At 36.2% G+C, this 14,824-nt stretch overlaps 1 protein-coding gene across 1 annotated transcript in view; it reads right to left on the reverse strand.

The window, feature by feature from the left end:
• Positions 1–14,824, reverse strand: part of foi (solute carrier family 39 fear-of-intimacy) — a 90,703-nt gene that overhangs the window by 19,350 nt on the left and 56,529 nt on the right. The window contains exons 2-3 of the mRNA XM_089648402.1: positions 6,705–8,349; positions 455–1,827 (exon numbers count right to left, since the gene is read on the reverse strand). Coding sequence (XP_089504528.1) covers positions 455–1,827; positions 6,705–7,937 — 2,606 coding nt within the window. The 5' untranslated portion in view covers positions 7,938–8,349. The remainder of the gene's footprint in view (positions 1–454; positions 1,828–6,704; positions 8,350–14,824) is intronic.

Below are 14,824 nucleotides of genomic sequence, written 5' to 3' on the forward strand. Positions count from 1 at the left end.
GAGATTTTTCAATGTGGATGAGTGTTTCAGGCGAATAATTATTGCTTGTAAAAATAATTGTCAAAAATTATTTACTTTCATATGTTGAAGCAAGTCACATCTGTTTTGCCTATCCGTTATGAATATATATAACGTGTCTGAATGAGAAACAAACCACTTTTCAATAGATAAATTCCAACCAAATCCCTATTCTGTTCTATAAATACAGAAAGCTCATTATAAAATATTTGTCCTAAAATCGGACGAAACTTGTTTTGAGATTTTCACAGCCAAAAGGATTATTATGATTATTAGGTTATTGCCGTGTTTCACTTCCTCTTTCTTTGGCCAATATTTCTGGCAGCGTTACCAATCGTCTCTGTTAATATTAATATGAAAATATAACAAAAATGGCGTTGTACAAATTACCCAAATATTCTTATCAAAGTACAAATAGCAAATAAAATAAACTCACCTCAAAATAACAGTATAACTCTCCTGCGGGTTTGCAGACTTCTTCGCATCTAGATCTTCCATCTCAGTCGCACGATCAGCACTCCTCGATCTCTTGTGTCCATCGCTCATCTTCCTGCTCTTTCCACCATTCGTTGTCTCGAACCGCTTGTTAGCCAAGGCGGTCGAAAAGTCTTCCTTCACATAGTCCTTCGGCTGCAAACGATTGTTTGAGTTGACACTAATCACGACGCTCTTCGAATCTCCGGATAGTAACGTATCGTTCACGTCCGGTTCTACGTTGTTTGAATTTGAACTGTTGTCTTGTTCGTTCAGTACGTTTGATGATACGACACTCAAACCTTCGTCAGTCTTTTCGATTTTTAAATTTGTCTGTTTTGGCGTATTGTTCTTTTGTTCGCTACGCGGTGGCACGTGATGATCATCTTGCGTATCTGTTGCAATCTCGTCATAACAATACGGATATTCCGAATATCTATGCTTGCAGATTTTACCAGAGCTTTGAACCGTGTTGGGTTCTTCAGATTTGGAGTGCGAACTAGGTTTGAATATCGACAAACTAGTCGGTAGTTTTAAAAACCCTTCTTTACCGGTATGCGAGCTGCAGCTACCAGAGCCTTTAAGACAACCAATGTCATTCGTCATAACTCTCACGCGTAACGGGAGTTTGTTCTTTTTATCATTACGCATGCGTTTTTTTCTCCATTCCGTAACCAGCGACAGACACTTCTCCGTGAAGTAAAAGAACACAACGCCCAGCATCGCGACCAATCCCTTCCACATGCTATCTGTGTGATTATGTTGGCTCTCTTCTCCGTGGCCGTGAGAGCCAGAACTCAACGCGTGCGGTAATAAATGCAGCATAGCGTCTCCGGACAATGTGCCAACCGCCAAGGCGACCAAAAACTGCAGAATTTGTTGATAATAAACGTGATGCATTATTGGTATTACCGCAACTCCTAATAAACCGCAAGCACTGACAGCCAGGATGCTTAATGATGAATACGCCCAGACCATTGCACGATTTTGCGGTCTACCAGAATCCTCTGTATCTTCATTGTGATTGTGATCATCGATGGCGTACGGAAAGAGAGATTCTAGTTTATTCTCTCCGCTGATTAGGCTGGGATATTCTCGCTCCACGACGCAGCCTTGTCTTTCGTAAGACGTAGGTGCGACCTTCTGATATAAAAGTATGGGGCAGATTCTGGTCAGGATTCTTGCGTTAAGACGTATATTGGCTTTAAGTGCTCCCAATGACTGGTTGAGAGGTTTCGGGTTTGTTTCGTCTTCTGCATGGACGTGTGTATGGTGAGAGTGGTGAGAATTGGCTTGCTGATTAAGGCTGGATACGAGATCAACACTGTTGACACACTGAAAATTAAATTAAAAAAATTAGTCTAACAAAAGAAACGATACATTACAATATTGCGGTTTTAATTTGTAACGATTTTAGATATTGAACAACAGTGGTACAAAGTAAACCAACTTTTTGTTAAAGGAAATAGAAAGTTTATTGGGAAAGAAACATATTCATTGATTGTTACATTGTGTAAATGCTGTGAAGTAATAAACGAAATGAGTTCTGTGATCAAATTAGGTAAAATATGATAAATGCCAAAAATGACATTTTCAACATGTAAAAGGGATGAAGGGAATTTGATTCACTCTAAAATAATACAGAAGTTAGATAATAAAAAAACTAGAGTGAAAAATATTATGGCTTAAAAAAACATATACTCATTTGGATCAACAAACGTTGATTCTGAATATATAATCAAACATAATTATACTTAGAATTAAGAGATCAACTTAAACACCCTGTGATTGGTCAGCGGATTCTGACAGAACCTCCATCGCTGGGCCGGTCGGCCGCGTGCATTGGAATGCGGACAATTTTGTGCAAAGTTGATCTGCGTAGACTAGCACACACGGTTACTAATTATTTCAAAAGAATTCGTGTTTTTTGGAAATCTTGTTAAATATTTAAATTGGGAGTTGTTGATTTGATACCGACCCGAGTGGGATTGACCTTATTGTTAACCGACAATACCCAGGTACGTATGATGTCACGCCTACCCAGTCAGCTTTGGGCGGTCTTTGAAAAATGCAAACATGAAAATTATTTGGACACATTTTGGGGACATTACCGTATAAGTTACCAGCTTCCTCTTCGAGTAACCTCAATTGGAAGTGTAGAGCTTACGTGAAAGAAGACATTACGCAAGTAAGAAGTTGGCAAGAATCGAAATTGGTATGTTAATCATTTTTCGTTTTGTGATTTTAAAATCCCACATAATAATTATTTTAATATTGAATATAGTATATAATTATAAGTATGATAATAAATAAATAATTCCTATTACTTGTGGAATGGATTTAAGAAGAATGTGGGTTAGTGTCTAGTGCTATGTGTAGTGTAATGCATATATTGTACAGGATCTATGTACACACCTGAAAGACTTTAACCTATTTGGAGTAAAAATGTAAGTCATTTTACAGTGTTTTTTTAAGGTTTTCACACTGCCAGACGATGCTAAAGGATAACATGATATTCGCTCTACCTCGTCCGTGTTGATCTGCCGGAACGAGATGGAGCGCATATCACGTGATGCGCTAGGTTGTACCGAGTGGCGACGTGTAATGGAAAAGACTTTATTTGTTTTTAATTTGATATAAATCAACCCGTAAAAAACTGAGTTTTTTTACTATAATGTCTATTTTTATACATGTATTTAAAAATATAAAATCTGTGGTTTGACTGAGGATTGAAGCTTCCTCCCCAGGTATTGGCTCTTCGCTGCTGTGAACTTTTAAAATGTCTTGTTAAACCTAAAAAAAAAATTCAGTTTTCTGAGGATTGAACATTTCTACCCAGTGACTGGAATCAACCGCGCTGACAACTGAGCCAAATCCCGATTGGGTTATCTCTTATTGGGTACCGACATTTATTTCGTATATTAACTGTCATAATGGCATTATCATCGACAACGAGTCTATCTGCTGAGTTTCAGCTCCATCGGATGTCGGGAAGTGAGTTGATTTTCACTTCCAAGATTCCACTTCCTTCACACATTCATTAAAGAAAACAAAAGTGAAATTCAAATAGATGTATTTAATAATATCATCGGACAGCAAAATGGCATCCACATATTCTACTCCAAATATACTCAGGAATCGCTGGTTAAAATCTTTTGAGTTAACCGGTCAGCAACGTAAGCAGATATACACGATAAAATAACGATAGCAGTCAAGTACAATAAGCGTGTTTACACGTCAACGCGTGTGTTTCCACAAAAATCGTCATAACTCCGTTATTCTTCTAGTGACATCCCTAAAACAAAAAGTAGAATATTCGTATTGAATGAAGCTTCACATCTCTATTCAAAGTTATCCATAGAAACCCGTAAAAAGACCTACTCAGTGGAAGCAAATTTTACCCGCCAAATCGTAAAACGACGCCAAGAAAGCCGTTTGACGTGCCGACCCGCCTCGCAAGTTTAATTATTTTTTAAAAAATATATTTTGTATGAAATGGTCAAAAAGTGAAGTGACAGAATTGTTTATTGTACATTTGTACGATGAAATAAGTGTTTTTTTTTACATTATCCGTGATTTTAGTATCGTTTTTACATAAAACATTACAGGTGAGTCATTTTTACAATTTTTTCATGTTTCCATTCTAAATTTAAATATTTACAAATGTTAATATTTATTTATGATACAACAATTTGAAAGCCTATTTTGTAACCTTTCTAAAACAGTTTTTACTATTCGGCTCCGTTCAGTAATGTTTCATTTATAGAGCTTTGATTGTGAGGCGGTAATAACACAACGTTTTCGTGAAATTGACATTTCGGTAAAGACATCTTAGCTTCAAGTTCGCGAAAAGTCGGAGGGGTTAAAGCTGATCACAGGCAGCTGATGACTGAAATTGCCAGTAGTGCATTTCACTTTTAAAATAAATCTATAACGTAATAAAACTACTCAATCAGCGTTCGCATAGTAAAGGACACGCAAGTAATCACTGAAAATCTCGAGCATGAATGTGTGAATGTTGTAGTGCTAACATTGTAAATTAGTATTCCTAAACGAATCCATTCCAGACGTATTGGATTACGCTTAATTAAGTGATGCAAAATTCACTTGTCATCAAGAAGCTTCGCGCATGCGATGATAGTGCAAGGGTTGAGCTATATATCTGCACTACCCCAAACATGACCACAATATGCTTCGCTCATATCACTGTTTAGGGGGTCGAGCTGCCTCAATACCACCGCCCGAAGCTGTAAAGTTTTGTGCACAATGAAATATGCACGACTCGTTTACGCTTGGGTTTGAAGTGTTGTACTAGAAGACAGCGCAAATACTGACCTGGCGTGAAATATGATTTGATCGTGCTTTTGTATATCAACGACTGGGACACAGATGTCGTTGTAGGTTATGTAAAGACAAACAATGCTGATACATCCTGTATAATATGTAGTAATAACATGACCTGCATAATTTTATATAAACTGATGTAATGTTATTAAAATACACATTAGTGTGGGTGTGAGTCAGTCTGACGGAAAACATCAACTCCACAGATCAAACTGCTTTACTGACAAATATACAGAATCGATATGGCATATACAAATAATGAAATATATTATAATCGTTGCCATTTTTGTCAAGTATCATCTAAAAGCACTTTAAAAATCAAGAAAATAATTTATAACTGTAATGAATGTGTGCCTGGAGTACTTTAATAGTATGAAAGATGTCTTGAAAGCGCAACAATTAATTGTAGGTTCAATTTATTCAAAGGTTTTTTTACATAAATAATAAAATTTATATTTATCACCTGTCATCTGAGATAACACGTGTTAATTACAGTCTATTATCTAATAATTATACTGCAATAATAATGGAACAGCGCAATCCCGATTTTACATAAAAACTTTAATGCAAAGAGCCATTATATCAAAGACATATAATGGTACGTATACATTTGCGAACCGAGCCACGAAGGAACGAAGCAACTGCAAGCGGCATTTCGCGCCCTTTGCGGTTGCTTTGTTCCTTTCCCATAAGTTGAGGTTCAGTTCTGCAGTTCGGCTCGCATATGTATACGTAGCATTATAAGATGCCAAGCTATTTTACTGGTATTAAATTAAACATTGATGTAGGTAACTCCATTAATGGAAAACTGAACGCAGTTGGCGCTAACATAAAATTGTCCAAAGAAGTGAAGGTAGCAGTCCACAATGGAGTGCTGGTACCTACCCTTATGTATGGCAGTGAGGCATGGAATTGAATGAAAGTAGAGTGAATGCAGTAGAAATGAAATCCCTGAGGCGTATATGTGATAAAACCATGTATGATCGTGTGAGAAATGTGAAGATCCGCAAAGAATGCAAGGCTGATGTAAGCATAATGAGTAAGATTAAGAAAGGGACGCTTAAGATGGTTTGGGCATGTAGAGCGAATGAGAAAAGAAAGGAGCGTAAGGAGAATTATATAACACAAATATGAATGGTGGCAGAAGTCGGGGAGCCCCGAGGAAGACATAGCACGATCAAGTGAATAAGATACTTGAGTCGGGCCATGTCAAGAGTCAGAATAATAGAAGAGGATGTATGAATGTGAATGAGGCAAGGAGTGTGTGGTGTGACTCGAGTTGTTTGGCCGTCCGTCCTCTCTACCTACCCCTGCGGGGAAACGGCGTGATGGTTAGTTATTTAGTTAAATTAAAAATTGTGGAATAAAAGAAGAAAAATATTTAATATCTTTTAAAATACTTCTCAACCCTTTAGTTTGATTTTTTTTTATTAACCCTTTAGTCAATAAATTTGATTGGTAATGCTCTGATTGAAAAAAGGTTTTTGAGTTCTCTATGTGATGTAGATTCACAAGTTTCCCGCTTGTACTAAGATTTCCAGCCACCGTGTATAATAAAAAGACAAACAAATTATATTACAGAAGTTAGAAACTACGGGTTGGTTAGCAAGCTCCGAAAAAACACATTCTTTATCCACAGATATAATTTTGGGGAGATTTGAGTTTTGATTTTCCACAAGTACGTTTTTCATCAATCTTAGTGAATGCGGTAATCTATCCCATAATAATAATGATTGGATTATTTATATAGCGCCGTTTACGTGAGAAAATCACCTCAAGGGCGCTTAGTTTTATGGCCTGATATTATATTATATTAGGGCCAGAAATTCAGTCAGTCAAATAAATAAAATTAAAAAAACAATGCTCACGGCAACATTAGGCGAACTGCTCCTCTGGCCATTGATCACCGCCTCGATGGGGGCGTGCTGCACCCGCTCCGGCTCCAGGACCATCCGGTCCAGGTCCAGCTTCTTCAGCATCTGGTCAAACCCGGCCAGGTCCATCGTCATGGACTCCCGGTCCCCAAACTGCATGAACAGCTTCTTCACGTAAAAGTCCACGTCGATGTTCTTGAGATTAATTTTGTATTCGGTGGAGTTAGCCACCGCAACCGAGGTACCGTTCGCCGTGTCGGAAGAATTCTTATTTACGCCGTCCGATAAATTCGTGTCACGTTTTTTCCGTTTGAAATAAATCTGATCGTTGCTGTGGAGCTGCGCATTCCCGACGTCGAGCGAATTTGCAGCGGAATCCGACAACGGTAAATCGTCAGATTTTTTAAATTGGGGTTCGTCTTCGTTTCTTAACATGGTGTCTAAAACATTTTTATCGGCGTGTTTCACGTCTGCGTTTTCCTTGGCTACCTTGGATCTGCGATTGATATCGAAGATATTCGCTGTCGCTTCCAAGTCTCTATTGCTCTTAATTGCCCAAGCGTAATTATTATAATTGCTATTACCATACTCTGATTCGTCTCTTTTTAAGTCTAGTATACGTTCATTGATTCTCGCCTCGTTCAAATGTGGATTTGCCCCGACCCTCTGTTGGATGTCATGGAGCCTCTGCGATATGTCTATATTGTATTTATCATCGTTCAATTCGCTACCGTCAGACGAGTCTTCGGGCTTGGCACTTAGATTCCTCCTTTTACCTCTAAAATTCCGATCGCTTATTATATTAACATAACGTCCGTCCTCCATGGAATCTCCGACAAACTTTCCATCGTTGCTCAGCGAGTTGATCTTGAAATGAGCCGCACGTAATTCCGGGCGCTTCTTGCGATATCCGCTTCTATCATTGAGATTCACTGGCGCGGCTTGGATATCATCTTCGTAAACATTATCTTTAATCTTATAAAAATACGTCCGCAGTTTAGACTCGTCAGCCCCTATTATATCGGGGCTCTTAGTCTTGTAGAGATAGTGGCTCTTGGCGTATCCCTTGGCCAGGAGGGCGTTGACTTTGAATCTCTCGTGCCTCAAGTCCTGGTATTTGGTCAGCCCCTCGGTTTCAGGTATGAGGCCATCATGAGCGGAGCACGAAGAGTGAGTGGCGCACAGCAAGCAGATGCACACGGTCACCAAATGATTGGACGACGCCATCTTGTAACATCAAAAGCGGCAAACGGCAAGAAAATTCACTTATTACAAACTTATACAAACTATCAAAATTTATGTTTAAGCAGAAATTCGATTATAGGAACTATTATCTATGGCTATCTGTAGAAAATTAGTCACCACTTTTGATAGTCAAAGGATTAAAAAGAAAATAACAAACTAAAACTTGTAGAGAAGTCACAACACTTAAAATAATACTTGTTTAATTTGGTATAGAGTTTACTTGAAATGTTTTTTACAATATCAACAGTACTTTCGAAGTGAAGCGAAAACAATTTGGATGCTTCCGTTATCGTGTATCGCGTAGACGTTCACCGACGGAGACTCCGTGCAGCTTCTGATCGTGGACCTTTCCCACAGAGTTCAGACGGTGGTGTGTTCATCATGCTTCTGAATTCTGAAAAGTAACAAAAACATTTATAAATACAAGAATTTAAACAAAGCATTCATAGTTTATGCTTTTTATGAATAGTTTAAGTACAAATACAATTTATTTTTATAATCACGTAAATAGAAATTTTATGACTACGTTAGACTTTTATTTATTCGTGACAATCGTTTTGAAAAGCTAATATTAAATTGTAAAACTACGGGGTTTTCCAATATGAGGTGTTATTTTGATATTCAATCGTAAAAGATCAATAGTTTCGTTGCTTGTGTGGCACGTAGCGCCGTCTTGTTGAAAGTAAACGTTGTCCAGATCAATACCATCCAATTCCGGCCATAAAAAATCATTAATCATCTCTCGATAGCGCAATCCATTCACCGTAACTGTTGCACCAGCCTCATTTCCGAAAAAGTAAGGTCCAATGACTCCGGCGGACAGTCACACGTTGAGGATAGAGAGGCTTTTCAACAATAACTCTTGGGTTTTCCGAGCCCCAGATGCGACAATTTTGCTTGTTGACGAAGCCACCGACTTGGAAATGAGCCTCATCACTCAAGATGATTTGCATTTGATTCACTCAAGTGAAATTTAATAATTTCAATGCGCTGTTGAAGCATGTATCGTTCCATTTTTATTAATGGCGTAGTTTCTACTTGTCAAATGTCAAAAAATGACAGCTTCAAAAGTAACATCTACCGAAATAGCGGGCTATTCAAAATAACACCTCTTATTGGAAAACCCCGTATTTTAATCTTAATATTTAAAAATTCAGCCTGCATATGTTTGTGCTTGCAAAACTCGAAAAGTGTTTGACCGATATCGCTGAAAATTTCAAAATTTGTTCTTATTAGTGTCAGAAGTATTTAGAGAGTGGTTTGAATTGTAGAATAAGTCGGGGATAAGTCATGTAAGGCTTTCCTATAAATAAATAAATAAAGTACAGTGAAAATGAAAAATTACGATATTTGATATGAAATTTTGCGAAGCTTTTACGAGGATAAAATAAACATGTTTGCAAATGACGAAACGACAAGCTAGAAAATTATTAAGATACATTATTTCCTTGCCAAGCGAATAAAAAAAATAGCTTGCTAGGAACATTTTGTATACATCTATTTGAACAAAACTTAGAAGTGGAAATTAACCCACTTCCTGACATCCGATCGAGCTGACACTCGGTAAATAGACTCGTCATGTTCAATCCTCAGTCAAAGCAATATTTTTTTAGGTTTTTAAAGAAATTTAAAAAGTTCACATCAGTTAAGAGCAAGTCCCTGGGGAGGAGAGTTCAATCCTCAGTCAAACAAGCGAACAAAAAATTGAAACATATAATTATAGCAATTTATTGATTGATGGGTTGATTTTTTTTAAGGTTCAAAATGCCATAAAATCGAGACAAGTGCGGTGATTTACTAGAAAATCCACAGATGGATGTCTTGGCACCTAAAGGGTTAGTAAAAAACACCATGTAAAATGTATCATACATATGTATCAAATCATTACCTATTGTAAAATGGGACAATTCTAATAAGAACGGACATTTGCATTACGTTTTGATTACCGTGTCATACATATGTATCAAATCATTACCTATTAGGGTGTATCGATTTTTAACTTTTTTTTGTTTTCAAATTCCAAATTGAGAAAAAGTTGCTACTAGGTACCACAACTTACCACAAAAAGTTTTGGATTTTTAAAAAAATGTTTAGGTCTCCCGCACAAGGCCTAAAGTTTTAATTTTTTTCAAAAAACATCCAATTTTTTTTAAATTAAAAAAATAAAATCGTAACTTTTGTGTTTATTCCAAGTTAAAAAACAGTTTTATTAGGGCATAAAAATAAGTAAGAAACGATTTTTTTTTATAAAAAATGGATTTTAGGTCTCCCGCACAAGCCCTAAAGTTTGTTAATTTTGATGAAATTTTGTAATTTTGTGTACATATATGAACCATGTTTTTTTTTCAAGTTTAAACCACCGGAATTAATTTTAATTTTCTTACAGAAGGCATAAAATGAGTTCAGAACACAAAAGTTACGATTTTATTTTTTTAAATTTAATTTTTTTTTATATTTTTTGAAAAAAATTAAAACTTTAAGCCTTGTGCGGGAGACCTAAACATTTTTTTAAAAATCCAAAACTTTTTGTGGTAAGTTGTGGTACCTAGTAGCAACTTTTTCTCAACTTGGAATTTGAAAACAAAAAAAAGTTAAAGATCGATACACCCACACTACAATGAAATGGCACGGCACCATTCGTCTCATTTTTAACTCTTATTATTTAGTGTGTGCGAAAGAGCGAAGACGCTTTTCGACATACTTGCTTATAACAGCTGTTGAACACGAAAAGCAATGCCAATGACAGTGATGGAGTGTGGAAATTTTTTTTGTTTTTGTTTTTAATTGAAAAAAAAAATGCTACCGGACAGCAAAGTGCCCATAACATTTTTTACTCCAAATGTGCTGGTTAAATAGCTGGTTAAAGTTTGTCGGGTTAGTGCCGATACACCCTGTATGTATCTGTATGTATTCTAATAAGAACGAACATTTGCATTACGTTTTGATTACCGTGTCATACATATGTATCAAATCATTACCTATTGTAAAATGGGACAATTCTAATAAGAACGAACATTTGCATTACGTTTTGATGACCGTGTTATACATATGTATCAAATCATTATCTATTGTAAAATGGGAGAATTCTAATAAGAACGGACATTTGCATTACGTTTTGATGACCATGTTGTACATATGTATCAAATCATTACCTATTGTAAAATGGGAGATTTCTAATAAGAACGGACATTTGCATTACGTTTTGATGACCGTGTTATACATAAGTATCAAATCATTAACCTATTGTAAAATAGGAGAATTCTAATAAGAACGGACATTTGCATTACGTTTTGATGACCGTGTTATACATATGTATCAAATCATTACCTATTGTAAAATGGGACAATTCTAATAAGAACGGACATTTGCATTAAGTTTTGATTACCATGTCATACATATGTATCAAATCATTACCTATTGTAAAATGGGACAATTCTAATAAGAACGGACATTTGCATTACGTTTTGATTACCGTGTCATACATATGTATCAAATCTTCGAATAATATATTACATATACTTCTAATAATATGTTGACGCATATTACACCATTAAACATGTCGATTCCGGAAGAAAAACTGGTGAAATAAAATTTCAACGGCCGTCGTTTCGAAATTTCGTGGTCGTGGTGTAAGACTCTCGAATAGCAATCCGAAGGTCGCGGGTTCAAATCCCGGCGTGCGCAAGTAAATTTATTTGATGGATTTGTGTTATTTAACATACAATAACAATAATATATATAGTATACTTGCAGCACGTTCCAAAGTGGAAGCTACTCTCAGTATCGCCCTGGTGTAAGACCACCATTCAGAATTGAAACTTTGCTTGAAATGGCTTTGGTCGTGTTTGTTGACCAGGTCTGAATAGCCGGGTACTTCCCCACCCCACTTCCATCAGCCTCCCAACATACCTTAATTAGGAATGCCATAGTATCACTGGCTCAAGACGGTTGGGAGCAGTTGGGACTCTTGTGCCGGATTCAGATAATTTTTTTTTAAATATAAAAAAAAATAAAAAGAGATATCCGTTGCCAAGTCTTCCGATCAAGGTAAATTTAGACTTTAGGATGAGCTCAGTATAAAAAATGTATGCAATATAATTTTTTTATAATGCTATGGCGCGAAACGCCGCTTGCAGTTGATTTGTTCCTTTCCCGTAATTCGTGGTACGGTTCGCGTTTCGGTTCGCAAATGTATACGTACCCTAATATAGATTAGAGACTGGTTAAATTCGTTGATAGGCTGAAATGCCAACGCACTTCAAATGAAACATGTCAAATACGTTTTGTGATTATCGAGTCCGTGATCTTCGCCTTGTATGCCAAAACTTTACCGCTAGGCCACAAAGACCGAAAATTCGTTTATGTGGGTACCTAATGCTATGCATGACCTACTAAAACTAAACATTCATCTTACGTAGTTAATTTATTATATAATTATACGCCGCATCATCTGCGGGTTCAAACCCGCGCAAAAAGCTTGGCACGTTGTGCGTTTTTTTTTCGATATTATAATTTTACATTATGAGAACTTTTATGTTACATAAAAGAGGCAATTTTATCACACGTGTAAAAACACATTTTACACACATGTACACGATTTTATCGCTGCCATAGATATAATCCCTTTCCACACAGTACCGAGACCTTTATGGTCGCTTTACACGATGTTTTTTTTCTACATAACTCGCTAAATAATAAAATAGATAAACCTGAATTGCCATCTGTCATTGGTTTAAATGTTCCAATGACGCATGCCAGACACACTACGCTTCTTCATATAGAAGCCAACAACACTAATGCAGCAAATAGATAATCCCGAATTGCTATCTATCATTGGTTTAAATGTTCCAATGACGCGTACCAGACACACTACGCTTCTTCATATAGAAGGCAACAACACTAATGCGGCAAATAGATAGTCCCGAATTGCTATCTGTCATTGGTTTAAATGTTTCAAAGAGGCATACCAGACATAATACGCTTTTTCATATAGAAGCCAACAACACTAATGCAGCAAATAGATAATTCCGAATTGCTATCTTTCATTGGTTTAAATGTTCCAAAGAGGCATACCAGACACAATACGCTTCTTCATATAGAAGCCAACAACACTAATGCAGCAAATAGATAATTCCGAATTGCTATCTGTCATTGTTTTAAATGTTCCAATGAGGCATACCAGACACACTACGCTTCTTCATATAGGAACCATAAACACTAATGCAGCAAAGAAGTCAACAATTACTAGCGCAATCACAACTTATATCCACAAAAAAATTACACATCCTTCATGATTCTTTGTTTAGATATTTCGAAAAAATCTGTGTAAAGCCCGGGCTTCGCCGGGGACTTAGCTAGTATAAACTGTAAGTCAGGTTTGGGCGCCGTGTTGATAAACAAATAATATGGTTAACTTTTGGTTCACTGCTCGCGATAATGAGTAATTAAAAATAAACAAAAATAATGCGAAGTCATTCCAGATCGCTACGTCTCAATGACAAGCACCCATGCCTAGAACATTAAAAAAAATCATTAAAAAACCGTTTCGCGTCGGTTGCTAAAATACACTGCATCTGATAAAACTTCCATTGTACATATTATGTTATTTCTTTTATAAATTGCGATATTATTATGATATATTTTGGTAATGTTTTGGCAAGTAAAATAAAGTATAGTGAGATAAGTAATTCTGTGTAAACGGCAAGACAATACAGTGTACTTGCTTTATAAGAAAACGTACTGGAGTAGCAATGTTGTATGCGAATGAGTTATGATTTCATTGTGTAATTTAATCAATATTTGATACAACTATCGGGGTAGCTGTGGTCAACAGTTGGAATTGGAAATGGATTTTGACTTACCCTTGAGATTCGACTTAATTCGATCGATATTATGGCCTTGAGAGACAATGCTGTATATCACTGTACAAGCTTACGTAATAGACTCGAATGAAACGCGCTGAAGTGACATGTTCACAGCACCGGTTTTCTTAACAGACTGGTCATGTATAAATAAATTGTTGCAATGTCACTGAATATAGATACTCCTTAATGTCAGACAGGGACAGGCAATTGGGCGGAGGAAAGCAGGAACATGTGTGAAGCGGGCATTCCAAATTTCTACCGATTTAAAACATATTTCTCTTTAACACTTAAAGTTTTTAAGTTCCTAAAAAAATATGTTATTTTTTAAGATAATATCTATACATTCGTAAAGACGAAATGGTAATTATATGAAATTCCTTCGATAGAAAAAGATCTCAAAGTAAGCTCCGAAAATTATTAAAACAACTTTTTTCCCTTATTCAATATGTTTAAAAAAATAAGTGTATCTTTAAATGCAACTTAAGGATATATCGTGAGATTTTCGCTGTATTTCAAACGAGTTGTGTTTTATTAAATATATTTTACCATTTTCGCTTAATTATTATTTTTTGGTAAACTAATGTTTTTAAGACAAGATTTTTTTATGCATAGCACAAAGGGTAACAATTATTTTACAAGCAATAATTGTTCGCCTGAAACACTCATCCACATTGAAAAATCTCCTGATAAAAGATACATGACGCCAACGGGACTCGAACCCGTGTCCCTTCGATTTCCGGTCGACAGCTCTGACCACTGAGCTATGGCGGCTTATCTCTTACCCGCGAAATTATTCAATATATACTAGTGTTTCATTCAACAATTACTGCTTGTTACATTTTTCACCTGAAAACAACCAACTTTATTTTATATGAGAAAGGCATTGTAAGTGCTAACTCTCTCACTAGATGGCGTCGAGACAAATTGTCTACATTTTTAGGTGAAATACTTGAACTTGTCAAATATTAATTATTATTTTTTGGTAAACTAATGTTTTTAAGACAA

Source organism: Hesperophylax consimilis, chromosome 27 (assembly GCF_061612785.1).
Source record: "Hesperophylax consimilis isolate HC1 chromosome 27, BYU_Hcon_1.0, whole genome shotgun sequence".
NCBI classification, from domain to species: Eukaryota; Metazoa; Arthropoda; class Insecta; order Trichoptera; family Limnephilidae; genus Hesperophylax; species Hesperophylax consimilis.